Source organism: Lithobates pipiens, unplaced genomic scaffold (assembly GCF_037356315.1).
Source record: "Lithobates pipiens isolate NorthernLeopardFrog02 unplaced genomic scaffold, aLitPip1_a1.2 Scaffold_13, whole genome shotgun sequence".
In the NCBI taxonomy this organism is placed as follows: domain Eukaryota; kingdom Metazoa; phylum Chordata; class Amphibia; order Anura; family Ranidae; genus Lithobates; species Lithobates pipiens.
The window spans coordinates 223,012,726-223,026,583 of record NW_027507718.1 but is presented as its reverse complement, the minus strand read 5'-3'; the positions used below and the strand labels follow the sequence as shown (position 1 = coordinate 223,026,583).

The window sequence follows — 13,858 nt, the reverse complement described above, 5'->3', positions numbered from 1 at the left end:
TTGCGCAGCGCGACTCGCGCATGCGCAGTAGGGAACCGGGAAATGAAGCCGAAAGGCTCCACTTCCTGATTCCCATACCCAAGATGGCGGCGGCAGCACCCGAGAGACGATCGAGAGATCGGCTTCGGGTGCCGACATCGCGGGCGCGCTGGACAGGTAAGTGTCACTATTTTAAAAGTCAGCAGCTGCAGTATTTGTAGCTGCTGGCTTTAAAAAAAAAGATTAAAAAAAACGCGGACTCCCGCTTTAATGTAGTTTTAATTTGTACTCCGACACATCCTCCCAACACGGTTCCAATAAAGAAATTGATTAAAGGCATGTTGGAGTATACGGGACAATAATGAATGGTGTTGACTCCAAACAAAAATCAGCACATAGATAAAATCACAGGAAGTCACCAAAACCTACCTGAACTCCTTTTCTAGGATTGGAGTCTTTGTAGATGCTGTGAATCCATTTCCTCCTACTATTTTTACAACAGATTCCTTAACAGTATCCATTCCTATAAATAATTAAAAATTAATTATAAAACTTATTGAACTTAAAGTATAACTAAAAGGCTAAACTTTTTTTTTTTTTTTTTTTTTGTATTGGATAGAGTAGAGAGGATTTACAACACTTTTCAGTTAGTATTGCTGTCTGTGCCCCCGTTAGGGAGATTTACTTTCTCTTTTTGTCCTGTTCACCATTATCATCAAAAGTGAAAGTAAAAAAGATAGATCACACATTTTGGGTTGCTCCCAGACAAGTAAGGGGGGGGGGGGGGGGGGGTCCCAAAGTAATGTGCTTAATTTGTAATGATTTTCTCTCACTTCATGTGGGATAGGAAGTGAAAAGAAATCTCTGCAATGAGACACACAAATTTGAACGGGGTTCCAAAAAAAAAAAAAGGCTTTGCCTGTAGTTAAATACATGCACACATAAATGCATAAATACAGTTAGTATTACCAACCCACCATATCTGAAGATGTAAACTGTATTACTGTTGTCAAGTACCGCCAGGTCACTACTCTTCTCAGGATCCATGTGGAAGGCAACCTCATTCACTGAATGAGGGAACTGCATGTGATATGTGTACATTGGAGGAGGGACCACAGACTGGACAAAAGAATTCACCAGGACTTTATCTGCACAATAAGAAGAACGTCATTTAAATTTTTGCTGCATAATAATTAAGTCTCAGCATACAAAATACACGGGGCAATTTATATAATAAATATGTCTCGTTGCTCCTGTCTTGCTATATGGCAAAGATAATAAACATCAAGTATTTCAGTACATTTAGAAACTAAAAAAAAAGAAAAAAAAAAAAAAAGAAAAAACTTTTGCAAAGCGAATATATTCATGAGTAAAAAAGAATGGGAAAAGAACACTACTAAACAAAAACGTGGAAAAGGATTATTTTCTTTAAATATGGCAGGGCAAAAAGCAATAATGTGGAAATTTAAGTAACATATAGCACACAAAATGGAATGATAACGTCTAACTCCTTGCAAATGCATTATACTATTTTATATAGTATTTGCCGTTTCAGTTTGGTCTGTGTGCTTGTTTTGACAGACAGCACAAAAACATGAAGCTCATTGCATTTTTTTTCACCTGCTAAGTGAACCTAAATACACAATGGCTTTTTCTTCTCCCTACTTAATTTTTTATATAAAGCCAAGAAAGGATTGCTGCTTTTTTTGCGTTTTCTGCTTACACTAGAGTGGGATAAAAATGTTGCAGGGGACATGGCTACCTTAGCTTATCAATCGGTATTTGGTCACACCCAGCCCTGTCCACTGTTTTCTGGATTGACAGCATTGCCTCCGTTACTGAAACCTTCCAATTCTAAACTGCAGTATGTGAGAGGGGGAGAACACGAGATACAAATAAAGTAGAATTTGGCTCATATTGTTTTCACACCCAGAACTTTTCAAATTTACTGAATTTTTCTATATTATGACTGTATTTAGCAACAAAGTAATAAAAATGGGAACAAATCCTACCGCCATCAATAACAGCCACGTCAGCCTGACTTCCTGGGCTCTTCCCACTGCTGCGGTCTGTGCTCCAACACCAGTCGTACTGGAAGTACTGCCATCCAACGCATACCACGTGTAGCCTGTATGAGATCTCAGGATCCCAAACCACAGATACAACTTTACTGTCATCATTATTCCCAAAATGTAAATTTTGTTTGAGGTACCAATGATAATTTCCAACAACCCACAGCTGAACTGCAAAAAAACAGAAAGAAAAACATTCAAAGTCATTAACATGTTGCTGCCTTCAAATTAACAAATGAGAGATTCAATGAGAAAAATGTACTGCTGTGCTTACTCTTGTAGTGACTGGGGAATTGTGTTTATTTGTAAAAACTGTTTCACATATACACAGTTGTGGGTGTACACACAGGGCAATATAAAATAACAGTTTGAATAGTTAAAAATGTAAAATAAAATTAAAGTTTTTTTTGTTTTGTTTTTTTAGGTTAACAAAGGATCCTGTAAAAAATAAAATGTTTCCTCAGTTTAGGCCGATATGTATTCTTCTACATATTTAAAAATAAATAAATAAAAAAATTCGCAATTAACGTATATCGAAGATGTATATTGATTGGTTTGCGCAAAAGTTAGAGCGTCTACAAACTAGTAATGGCGGTGATCTGCAATTTTTTATCAGGACTGCGATATTGCGGCAGACTAATTGGACATTTTTGACACCGTTGACAATTATACAGCGATCAGCGCTATAAAAAAACGCACCGATTACTGTCACTGGCAGGGAAGGGGTTAAAACCTCGGCACCCCAGATGTTCTGGAACTACATTTCACATGATGCACATGCATTGTGTAGTGCAGCATCATGGGAAATGTAGTTCCAAAACATCTGGGGTGTCAAGGTTCGCCATCACTGACCTATACTGACAGGTCGGGCAAGGAGAGCATTAATCAGAGAAGCAGCCAAGAGGCCCATGGTAACTCTGGGAGGAGCTGCAGAGATCTACAGCTCAGGTGGGAGAATCTGTCCACAGGAGAACTATTAGTTGTGCACTCCACAAATATGGAAGAGTGGCAAGAAGAAAGCCATTGTTGAAGGAAAGCCATTAGAAGTCCCATTTGCAGTTTGTGAGAAGCCATGTGGGAGACACAGCAAACATGTGGAAGAAGGTGCTCTGGTCAGGTGAGACCAAAATTTTACTTTTTGGCCTAAAAACAAAACGCTATTTGTGGCAAAACACGAACAGTGCACAACACCCTGAACACACTGTCCCCACTGTGAAACATGGTGGTGGCAGCATCATGTTGTGGGGTTGCTTTTCTTCTGCAGGGACAGGGAAGCTGGTCAGAGTTGATGGGAAGGTGGATGGAGCCAAATACAGGGCAAACTTAGAAGAAAACCTGTTAAAGTCTGTAAAAGACTTGAGACTGGGGTGGAGGTTCACCGTCCAGTAAAACAACGACCCTAAACATACAGCCAGACCTACAATGGAATGTTTTACATCAAAGCATATTCCTGTGTTAGAATGGCCTAGTCAAAGTCCACACCTAAAACCAATTGAGAATCTGTGGCAAGACTTGAAAATTGCTGTTCGCAGACGCTCCTATTCAAATCTGACCGAGCTTGAGCTATTTTGCAAAGAAGAATGGGCAAAAACGTCACTATCTAGATGTGTAAATCTGGTAGAGACATCCCCAAAGAGACTTGCAGCTGTAATTGCAGAAAAACGTGGTTATACACAGTACTGACACGGGGGGCGGAATACAAACACGCCACACTTTTCAGATATTTATTTTGAAAAAAAAAAAGTTTGAAAACAATTTATCATTTTCCTTCCACTTCACAATTACAGTATGTGCCATGTTTGCCACTTTGTGTTGGTCTATATAAAATCCATTTACATTTTTGGTTGTAACATGACAAAATGTGGAAAACGTCAAGGGGTATGAATACCTTTTCAAGGCACTGTTCAGCTATGGCAGCACAGGCAGCCGTTTTGGGGTTTGCTCTTCAGGGGGACCCAGTTGGTGCTCCAGGCATCAGAGGTGGGCTGGGTCAGGTGGCAGATGCAGTCAGTGTCCCTGTTGCTTGTTTGGGGTATCTATGCATTCATCTCCTGGCACCTGCCAAGTTTTTTCCTAGGTTCTGGGGCAACATGCTGCAAAGTTTATTCCAGTACCTGGTGCCAGTAACTGACCTTAGATGTTACAAAGCCTCACATGACACAGTCAGAAGGGTAGTCTATGAAAAAGTTCAAAGCGCCCTGTAGTGCCCTGTCTGAAGAGGTTGAATGAGAAAACTGATCTGAGGTCTGAAGGAGTTAAAGGGGCGGGGGGGAACCTGTATAGAGGTCAGATGTTTTCTAACACTTTCTGACACCATGTTTACTTTCAGACTACTAATGTTGGAGCAATTTTTACTCCCTCTAATGCTGTTTTTTCCCAACCCATAATGCAGAGGCATTTTCATCCCATCGATCACTGCCACAAGGCAATTTTAGTTTACACTGATCGATCATGCCGGGCATTTTCTCTTCCACTAAACAATAATGTCAGACATAAAGGGCACCCCTGACCACTGGGGCCCTTTCGTCTGGTCTGGATTTGAGTGCCATAGACTGCAAAGTTAAAGCAGAATTATAAGCAAAACTTGTTCTCATTTTGGATAGAGTAAGGGAGGATTTACCTTCACTTCCTGTCCCATAGAAAAAAAAAAAAAAAAAAATCCCTGCAAATTAAGGGAATTCCTTAACTCCAGGTAACCCGAACTAGTGTGCCCCCATAGGAAGATTAATATTACTTTTCTGGGGACAACCCACAATTTGGGATTTTCTTCTATTTTCACTTTCAATGATAATGGTAAACAGAACAGGCATAGAGAGTGAATCTCCCCTTCCACACAGGCAGCAAAAACTGCCAAGTTCTCTACTCTATCTGAAAACTTAAAAAAATGTTTTGCATTTAGTTATATTTTAAATCACAAAAGTTGCAAGCAAATCGCAAGAAAGTTGCAAGGAAATCACAAGCAAGTCTCCCAACTTTGGGACTGCAGCAGTGTGAACCAAGCCTTTTGGTCTCACAGGCATCTTGGGGTCCCTGCATGGTGGTGGAACGGCAAGGCCCAGTTGCATGTGCAGCCTTTGCAAACTTGGTAGTTCTGCATTGCCGGACATTTTTCCCACTGACCACCGCAGGGTCATTTTCTTTTCTTTTCATTGACCAGCATTGCAAGAGGTGCAGTGTTACACGATTCTGATACCTTTCTAATGCAAGTGAAATTGTCACGGTCATTGCAAAGGGGCCCTCCCAACCCACACTATATTCACCTTGTCAATACTCTGGAGGATCAGATTTCTACTGAAAGCAGAAGAATCTGGACATCCATCTGCATGCAATTTGCAAGATCTAATATACCTTTTGAACAAAGTCAGAACATACTTCTCCCTTCTCACTGCAGCATTCCCCTTAATGAAACAAGATCTCTCTCTACTACAGATGACTACTTATCAGAACATTTTGTTTTGTCATTATTACAAATGTATCGTCCTCAGTAAATTGTCTCCATGCATTTTACATACAATATAGACCAGTGTTTCTCATCCTTTTTCAGTCAAAGCACCCTTTAAAATTATGCACAGTGTCGAGGCACCTATTCTAATACATCAACACCCACACATGTAGGACACCCAACATTAGAGGTGATTTATTCTTCCAAATTCAATACACTTTTGCACACTGGTACTGGACTAGTATTCCAATGTTTCTCTTCTCCCTCAGTTTTTCTCCATCACTCAGCTAACGTGACCCCCAGAACTGACAGAAAAGGGGAAGGGGAGAGTCATTGGTTGTTAGGATGCCGGTGGCTAGAAGGGCATAATGGTGTACAATGAAATCTTGTGGCTTTGTGTAACTAAAAGGCAAGCTTCATCCATCTGCTGACTTGTATACAATTTGGGGCAATTTTAGGCACTTTGCCAAGGCACCCCTGAAGAAAACGCAGGGCACCCTGGTTGAAAAAGGCAGATATAGACAATGTACTAAGGACAATATGTTAGTATTGGCGACTATATAAAGCTTTCTGGTTGAGAAGGCATAGTTGCTTTTAGAAAGATTCGTTTTATTTACATTGGCAGATATATACAGGTAAGCCCATTTTCCACTTGTCAGCCCATTTTTTTCTATTTTTTCTATATTATCTTCCTCATCTTAGAAAAAGGAGTTGTTATCACTGCATAGAAAGTTACCATAAGTATGAGGTTTTGTGTCATCCTTTTCAATGTCTTGAAGCCAGACTGCTAAAATTGTTGAGTCTGAATTCCACAGAAGTTCTTTCACCTGTTGAAGACAAATCTAGTGTAAGGGGCTACATAGAACAGTTTTTGTGTGCATAATATAACCAAGAAAACTGCATTTTCAAAAATCCAGTTCATTCTAAAGAAGTAATCAGATCGCTTCAAATAAATCAGTAGTTCATAGATGCTTTTTAATACAAAATGTAAACAGAAGAAAGTGATGCAAGACACTTAAATGAGGGACATTTTGCATAACCATTTATATTGGTATTTAAGCCCAGCTCTCTTATAACTGCCTTGTTCTCAACTTTAATACCCGTGTCTACACAAAAATCTCACAAGAACTACTTAAGGTGATATTAAAGCTTTGGATTTTCTTACACTAAAATAATAAAACTTGTCATTTAACCACCTCCCACTGCACATATATGGCCGGATGGGAGCTTCCTCCTCAGGAACGTTCCTCAGAAGGAGGGAGATCGTGCGAATGCCTGTGCAGTGGCGTGATCCCGATGTCCTCATGTCACCCAGACATGGCGCATCTCCGATTGGCAGGAGGGCTCTGCGATTGGCCCTCCCGATCACATGATGGCTGTGTCCAATCACAGCCATTATGTGATGTAAATAGAGAGCTAATTGCTAGGCTCTCCTCTCCTTACACGGAAGTTGTCAGTGAGGAGAGGAGAGCAGATCGCTGCAGCCAGCTTGTGATCAGTAAGTATGAGCTGTTGGTTTACACACTGATCACTGGCACAGTGTCCCCAAACATGTAAACCATGTCCCCAAAACACTGTCCCCACACACGTAACACTAAAATCATATGTCCAAATGATCATCTGCACACACGTCCGTGATCATACAAACCAATTATTATATACTTAACGGGATTTTTTTTTATTTTTTTTTTACCAAAGACATGTACCAGAATACATTTTAGCTTAAATTTATGACACAATTCAATTTTATTGGATTAAAAAAAAAAAACGGAAAGTAGAAAATGTTTTTTTGTTTTCAAAATTTCCGCTCTTTTTTTCACTTGTATCGCAAAAAATAAAAAATTGATTTGTGAATAAATACCACCAAAAGAAAGCTCTATTTGTGAGAACAAAATGATAAAAATTAAATTTGGGTACAGTGTTGCATGACCGCGCAATTCCAATTGAAAGTGCAAGAGCGCTGAAAGCCGAAAATTGGCCTGGGAAAAAAAGGAGCGAAAGTGCCGCAGTATTGAAGTGGTTAAAGAAATGGAACAGCAACAACTCTCCTACCCTACTGATTGAGGGGAAGATCAGGTTCAAGACGTTTATTCCTTGAGGCAGGTAAGAGCGCCCGGAGTATCTTCTGTTATCCACACTACCAGTGAGGTTGCCATTGTTGTCCCATTGTATCCACAAAGGCCCATATTGACCACCTTAATTGGGGTCACAACCATCTGGTAAGCCCCCTCTTTATTGCACATGGTGAAGTGATCTTTTGGGTCGTTTACTCTGGATATTAACTCACTTTATTTCTATAATGACATTTCAATGGACTGTGGCTTTTTTTTTTTTTTTACGTATAAGCTCTTTAGAATTGGTTTACACATTTGACGGATTTTTATTGCATTGCACAGAATTTCATTTTTTCAGCAACTTTAAATTTATTTTTCACCATGCACTTTATTACACCATTGTGAGCGCTATTCAGAGCAGCCAGGTCTGTGCAGCAGCAGAATGGGGTTTATTTACTAAAGAAAAATCCACCACTTTGCACTGAAAGTGCACTTGGAAGTAAAAGTCACTATAGATCCGGGGGGGGGTTTTGGACATGCAAGGGAAATAAAAAAACAGCATTTTAGCTTGTACGTGATTGGATGATAAAATCAGCAGAGCTTCTCCTCAGTTGCAGTGCAAAGTGTATTTTTCCTTTGGTAAATAACTCCCAATGTCTGTTCATGAAATGTTTCTGGTACTATAATGTCCCATGATACCTTTCAATCATAAAATCTGCTACTAATTTAACCACAATACATTTTATAATATACATACACACACATACATATATATATATATATATATATATATATATATATATATATATATATATATATATATATATATATATATATATATATATACATATACACACATACACACACACACACACACACATTATATATATATATATATATATATATATATATACACATACATACATACATACACACACACACACACACACACACACACACACCTTGAGGTCTACATGTAGCTTACCAGGATTATGGCTGAAGATGTCAGCCATAACCCCAATACTGTTTTTTTTTTCTGCAGGCGCCCGGCTTTCTCATAAAAACTAGTCAGAGTGGCTCATAAGCCACTGGGTCGGTTTCCGAAGCAGCGGGAGGTGATCTCCCCCTTCCCGTCGGTGTTTCTCGGGCTTACTGTTTCCGTTTAACGATCTGATGGTGCAGCCGGCTGCTCCTATAGGTGATTAAAGAGTTAAAACTCTTTAATCGACTATGGCCTTGGAGGACCGGAGCGACGTCATGTCACTTCCGGTCCAGGCTGGAAAAAAAATAATTAATTAAAAATATTTAACCCCAGATCTCTCCATAAAGAAGACCCGTCATACTTATTTATATTACAGGGTATGTTTACATTCCTTGTAACAGGAATAAAAGTGATCAGAAAAAAAATAAAAAAGCTATGGTCAGTGACAGTGTCACTAAGCAGAACAGGGAAATGCTTGTTTACATTAACATTTCCCCATTCTTCCTCTCCGTGAGACAATTGTGGGTATCCCCGCGGACAGAGTCCGCAGGAATCGTGGTTGGACACGCGCCTGCTAGCCAGGCCTCACGAGATCACGTACAATAAGGCAAATTCGCGCAGCGGAGCCGAACCTGCCGCAGTAAAACTGCAGCGGCTGGTCCGCAAGCGGTTAAAGCATCGCCTATGGAGATTTTTAAGTACCATAGTTTGTCGCGTTCCAGGACCGTGAGCAATTTTAAAGTATGCCATGTTTGGTATCTATTTACTTGGTGTAACATCATCTTTCACAGTATACAAAAAAAAAAAAAATATTTGAAGTAACTATTGCGCTTTGTTTTTAATTCATTAAAGTGTATTTTTTCCCTCAAAAATTGCATTTGCAAAACTGCTGCACACATACCGCGACATAAAAAATTGCAACAATTGCCATTTTATTCCCTAGGGTCTCTGCTAAAAAAAAAAAATGTATAATGCTTGGGGGGTTTTAGGTTATTTTATACTGGGCAAAACTTATTTTTTTTCATTTTGGATAGAGTAATGGATAATTATAACCCCTGTCAACTTACAGTTGTGCTCGTAAGTTTACATACCCTGGCAGAATTTATGATTTTTTGGCCATTTTTCAGAGAGTATGAATGATAACACAAAAACATTTCTTTCACTCATGGTTAGTGTTTGGCTGAAGCCATTATCAATTAACTGTGTTTACTCTCTTTAAAACATAACGGCAAGAGAAACTAGCCAAATGACCTAGATCAAAAGTTTAAATGCCCTGGTGATTTTGGCCTGATAACATGCACACAAGTTGACACACAGGGGTATGGATTGGCCATTAAAGGTAACCATGCTCACCTGTGATCTGTTTGTTTGCAATTAGTGTGTACATAAAAAGGTCAATGAGTTTCTGAACTCCTGACAGACCCTTACATCTTTCATTCAGTGCTGCACTGACGTTTATGGATTCTGAGTCATGGGGAAAGCAAAAGAATTGTCAAAAGATCTGTGGGAAAAGGTAGTTGAACCGTATAAAAACAGGAAAGCGATAAATAAAATATCCAAGGAATTGGGAATGCCAATCAGCAGTGTCCAAATTCTAATCAAGAAGTGAAAAAGCCACAACTGCCAGGAAAATTGCTCGGGATGCAAAGTAAAACCCACAAATAACTTCAGGTGAAATGCAGGACTCTCTGGAAACATGTGGCGTGGCAATTTCAAGATGCACAATAAGGAGGTACTTGAAGAAAGATGGGCTGCATGGTCGAGTCACCAGAAGAAAGCCATTACTAAGCAAATGTCACAAAGTATCCCACTTACAATACGCCAAAGCACAGAAACAATCCTCAAACCTTTCGACGCAAAGTCATTTGGAGTGATGAGCCCAAAAATTTAGCTTTTTGGCCACAACCATGAATGCTATATTTGGAGAGGAGTCAACAAGGTCTATGATAAAAGGTACAGAGGTGGATCGCTGATGTTTTGGGGGATGTATGAGCTACAAAAAGGCACAGGAAATTTGGTAAAAATTGATGGCAAGATGAATGCAGTATCAAAAAATACTGGAGGAACATTTGCATTCATCAGCCATGAATCTGCACATGGGACGTAATTGGACATTCCAACATGACAATGATCGATCCAAAACACAAGGCCAAGTCGACCTGTTATTTGCTAAAGCAGACTAAAGTGAAGGTCCAGGAGTGGCCATATCAGTCTCTTGGCCTCAATATCATTGAACCCCACTGGGGAGATCTCAAACGTGCAGTTCATGCAAGACAGCCCAAGAATTTACAGGAACTGGAGGCTTTTTGCCAAGAGGAATGGGCAGCTTTACCATCTGAGAAGATAAAGAGCCTCATCCACAAATACCACAAAAGACTTCAAGCTGTCATTGATGTTAAAGGGGGCAATACACAGTATTAAGATCTGAGGTATGTAAACTTTTGATCAGGGTCATTTGGGTAGTTTCTGTTATGATATAAAAAGAGTAAACACAGTTGACTGATAATCAATGGCTTGAGTCAAATACTAATGAGTGAAAAAAAATGTCTGTGTTATCATTCATATTCTCTGAAAATGGCCAAGAAATCAAATTCTGCCACGGTATGTAAACTTATGAGCACAGCTGTATTTTTGCCATCTGTGTCCCATTGGGGAGAAGTGGGGGGATTCCCCTTCACTTACTGTCCCACAGCTAAAGCAAGAAGTGAAAGGAAATCCCTCCAAAGTGAAGGATCACCAACACTAGTGTCCCCATAGGAAGATTTCCCCTCTACTCCTGTTCTAGTGACAACCCAACATTTGCGATTTTCTTTTACTTTCATGCTGGTTATTAACAGTAAACACAACAAATAGAGGGTGAATCTCCCTAACAGGGACACAGACAGCAATAAAATCTTGACAGGTATTCTAACTCTAATGCCTTGTACACACAACCGGTTTTCCCCGTCGGAATAAACTCAGAAGGTTCTTCCGACGGAGTTCCGCTGAAACTATCGTGCGTACACAGGATCACGCCAAAGTCCGATCATCAAGAACACGGTGATGTACAACACGTACGACGGGACTAGAAAAAGGAAGTTCAATAGCCAGTAGCTTCTGTCTCGTACTTGCGTAAAGAGCATGCGTCGTTTTTGGTCCGTCGGAAAAGCATACAGATGAGCGGTTTTCCAGATAGGAATTGGTTCCGTCGAAAATAATTAACACATTCTATTTCTAGGTCCGTCAGCATTTTCGTAAAAAAAAAAAAAGTCAGATGAGGCATACACATGATCAGAATATACGATGAAAAGATTCTGTCTGACTTTTTCTGTCGGACATTCCGCTTGTGTGTACATGTTGTATATATCGAATTTAACCACCTTAGAGCTCTGATGCAATTTTTAGTGTTCTTGTCCAGCATACAATGGAGCAGGAGTTCAAGGCTGATTTTTTGCTGTTTTGAAAACTATTAAAAGCCAAAACTTTGCTAAAATTATATATATTACACACATACATACATATATATATATATACATATATATATACATACATATATATATATATATATATATATATATATATATATATATATATATATACACACACACACACACACACACACAAAGAGTAAATCTCCCTACTGAGGACAACAGTAAAAACTGGAAAAGGGTACTAACCCCTCACCACTATATCCGAAACTAAAAGTTTTGGCAATAAATATATATTAACTCTGTAATGTATTCTACAGCACCTGTCCACCATATGTTTAGTTTTTAAGAATATTCTGAATTTATTAAAAAAAAAGTGCCTTAAGTTCACGTCCATTTTTTTTTTTCATTATTCCTGTATATTATTGTATTACTTCATAGCTAGCTCAACTCATTGCTAGGCCGCAACATACCTGAACTTCACCTTTTGCAAAAGGTAAGGTAAACTCTCCATGCACAAGCCCATTTTTCTCAAAGAAAATGACATCATGTTTGTTGGGTTTGCTCTGTGTAGAAGCAATCAGACTTCCAGAAGGTCTGTAATTAAATACAATATAAAAGACAGGCAACTGATTACAGTAACTTTAAAATTAGTTCCATAAACAAGCCCCTCTCCCAGACACACCTTCAGCACTCTCGGTTTACCTACCCACTGTCAGAAGAAAGTAAAGTAGCGGGGGGGGGGGGGGGGGGAAGGGAGGGGAGGGGCACTCACAAAGGCTCTCTCTAGCCTCGCTGTCTATTGACACAGACAGCGTGACTCGGACCTGCCCCCCCTCACTGTTTTTGATTGACAGCAGAAGGAGCCAGTGGCTCCTGCTGCCTCAGCAGAGACTGTGAGCTAGGAAGTGAGGGGAGACAAGGAGACAAGAGCTGCAGACGGGAACAGTGCTGGATTGAATGAGGGCTCGGGTAAGTAAAAGGGGGGGAGAGGGAGGACACTGATGCCTAAATATTTTTTACCTTAATGCACCTGTCTCAGTGACAATGGTCAACAGGAAAACTAGGGAGGGTCAATCTACCCCCTCAGAGAGGTAAACATAAAAAGTTGAAAGTGGTTCTAATCTTTCCCGTTTTATAAAGCAAGCCTAATATTTGAAAACAACCATTAGTCACATAGTATCGTTTAATTAGCTCTATTCCCTCCCCCCCACATAAAAAATGGACATGGCATATAAAGTTTATTGGCTTGAGCTTATTTCACATAGTTGATGTTTTAAAAAGGAGCAGGTATTTACAGAAAATGTAGATATTTTTGCAGAAAATAAAATGTTAATTATTTATTTTTCCTGCAGGAGCCTGGAAAGCATTGCACCTGCGGTTTCTGTTTGAAAGCCAGAGCATGTCAGTGGACTACGAGCAGTCATTAGCACTTCCAGAACCCATTGAAAGTACAAATCCATCAGCTGTGATGGCAGACGGCACTTGAATTTTATTCATGCTTTGAGGGTGGAGCCCCATTGTTTTTAAAAAGTGACAGTTTGGGGAGGGGGGTTTGGGGCGGGATCAGGGGCAGGAGCTGCTACATGTTCCTAATGTGAACTTAGCCTTTAAAGCTTAGTCTGCTATCCAATGTCAAAATCTTGTGTTTACTCCTTGTCAGCCAACTTAAATACTGCTTAAAGTGGAACTTTACCAATAACAATTTGATAAAAAAATAAAAATAAATAAGGTTCCCCAAGCTTCAATTTGCAAAATATTGTGGTGCCAGCTACAGAAGCCTGGTGGGAGCAGGGATTTTGCACTAATAAGCAAGCCATAAATATAAATGGGTGGATTGTTCCCATCTATTTAATAAAAACCTGATGCTTTTGGCATAAATTTACAATGCAGGATCATACTGAGGATAAAGTCTAGTGAAG

The 13,858-nt window shown here is 39.6% G+C and overlaps 1 protein-coding gene across 1 annotated transcript in view; it reads right to left on the bottom strand.

Moving 5' to 3' along the window:
* The window catches only part of ELP1 (elongator acetyltransferase complex subunit 1), a 133,138-nt gene that overhangs the window by 89,510 nt on the left and 29,770 nt on the right, over positions 1 to 13,858 (bottom strand). Inside the window, exons 9-13 of the mRNA XM_077476258.1 lie at positions 12,410 to 12,533; positions 6,230 to 6,320; positions 1,992 to 2,222; positions 957 to 1,127; positions 409 to 502 (exon numbers count right to left, since the gene is read on the bottom strand). Coding sequence (XP_077332384.1) covers positions 409 to 502; positions 957 to 1,127; positions 1,992 to 2,222; positions 6,230 to 6,320; positions 12,410 to 12,533 — 711 coding nt within the window. The remainder of the gene's footprint in view (positions 1 to 408; positions 503 to 956; positions 1,128 to 1,991; positions 2,223 to 6,229; positions 6,321 to 12,409; positions 12,534 to 13,858) is intronic.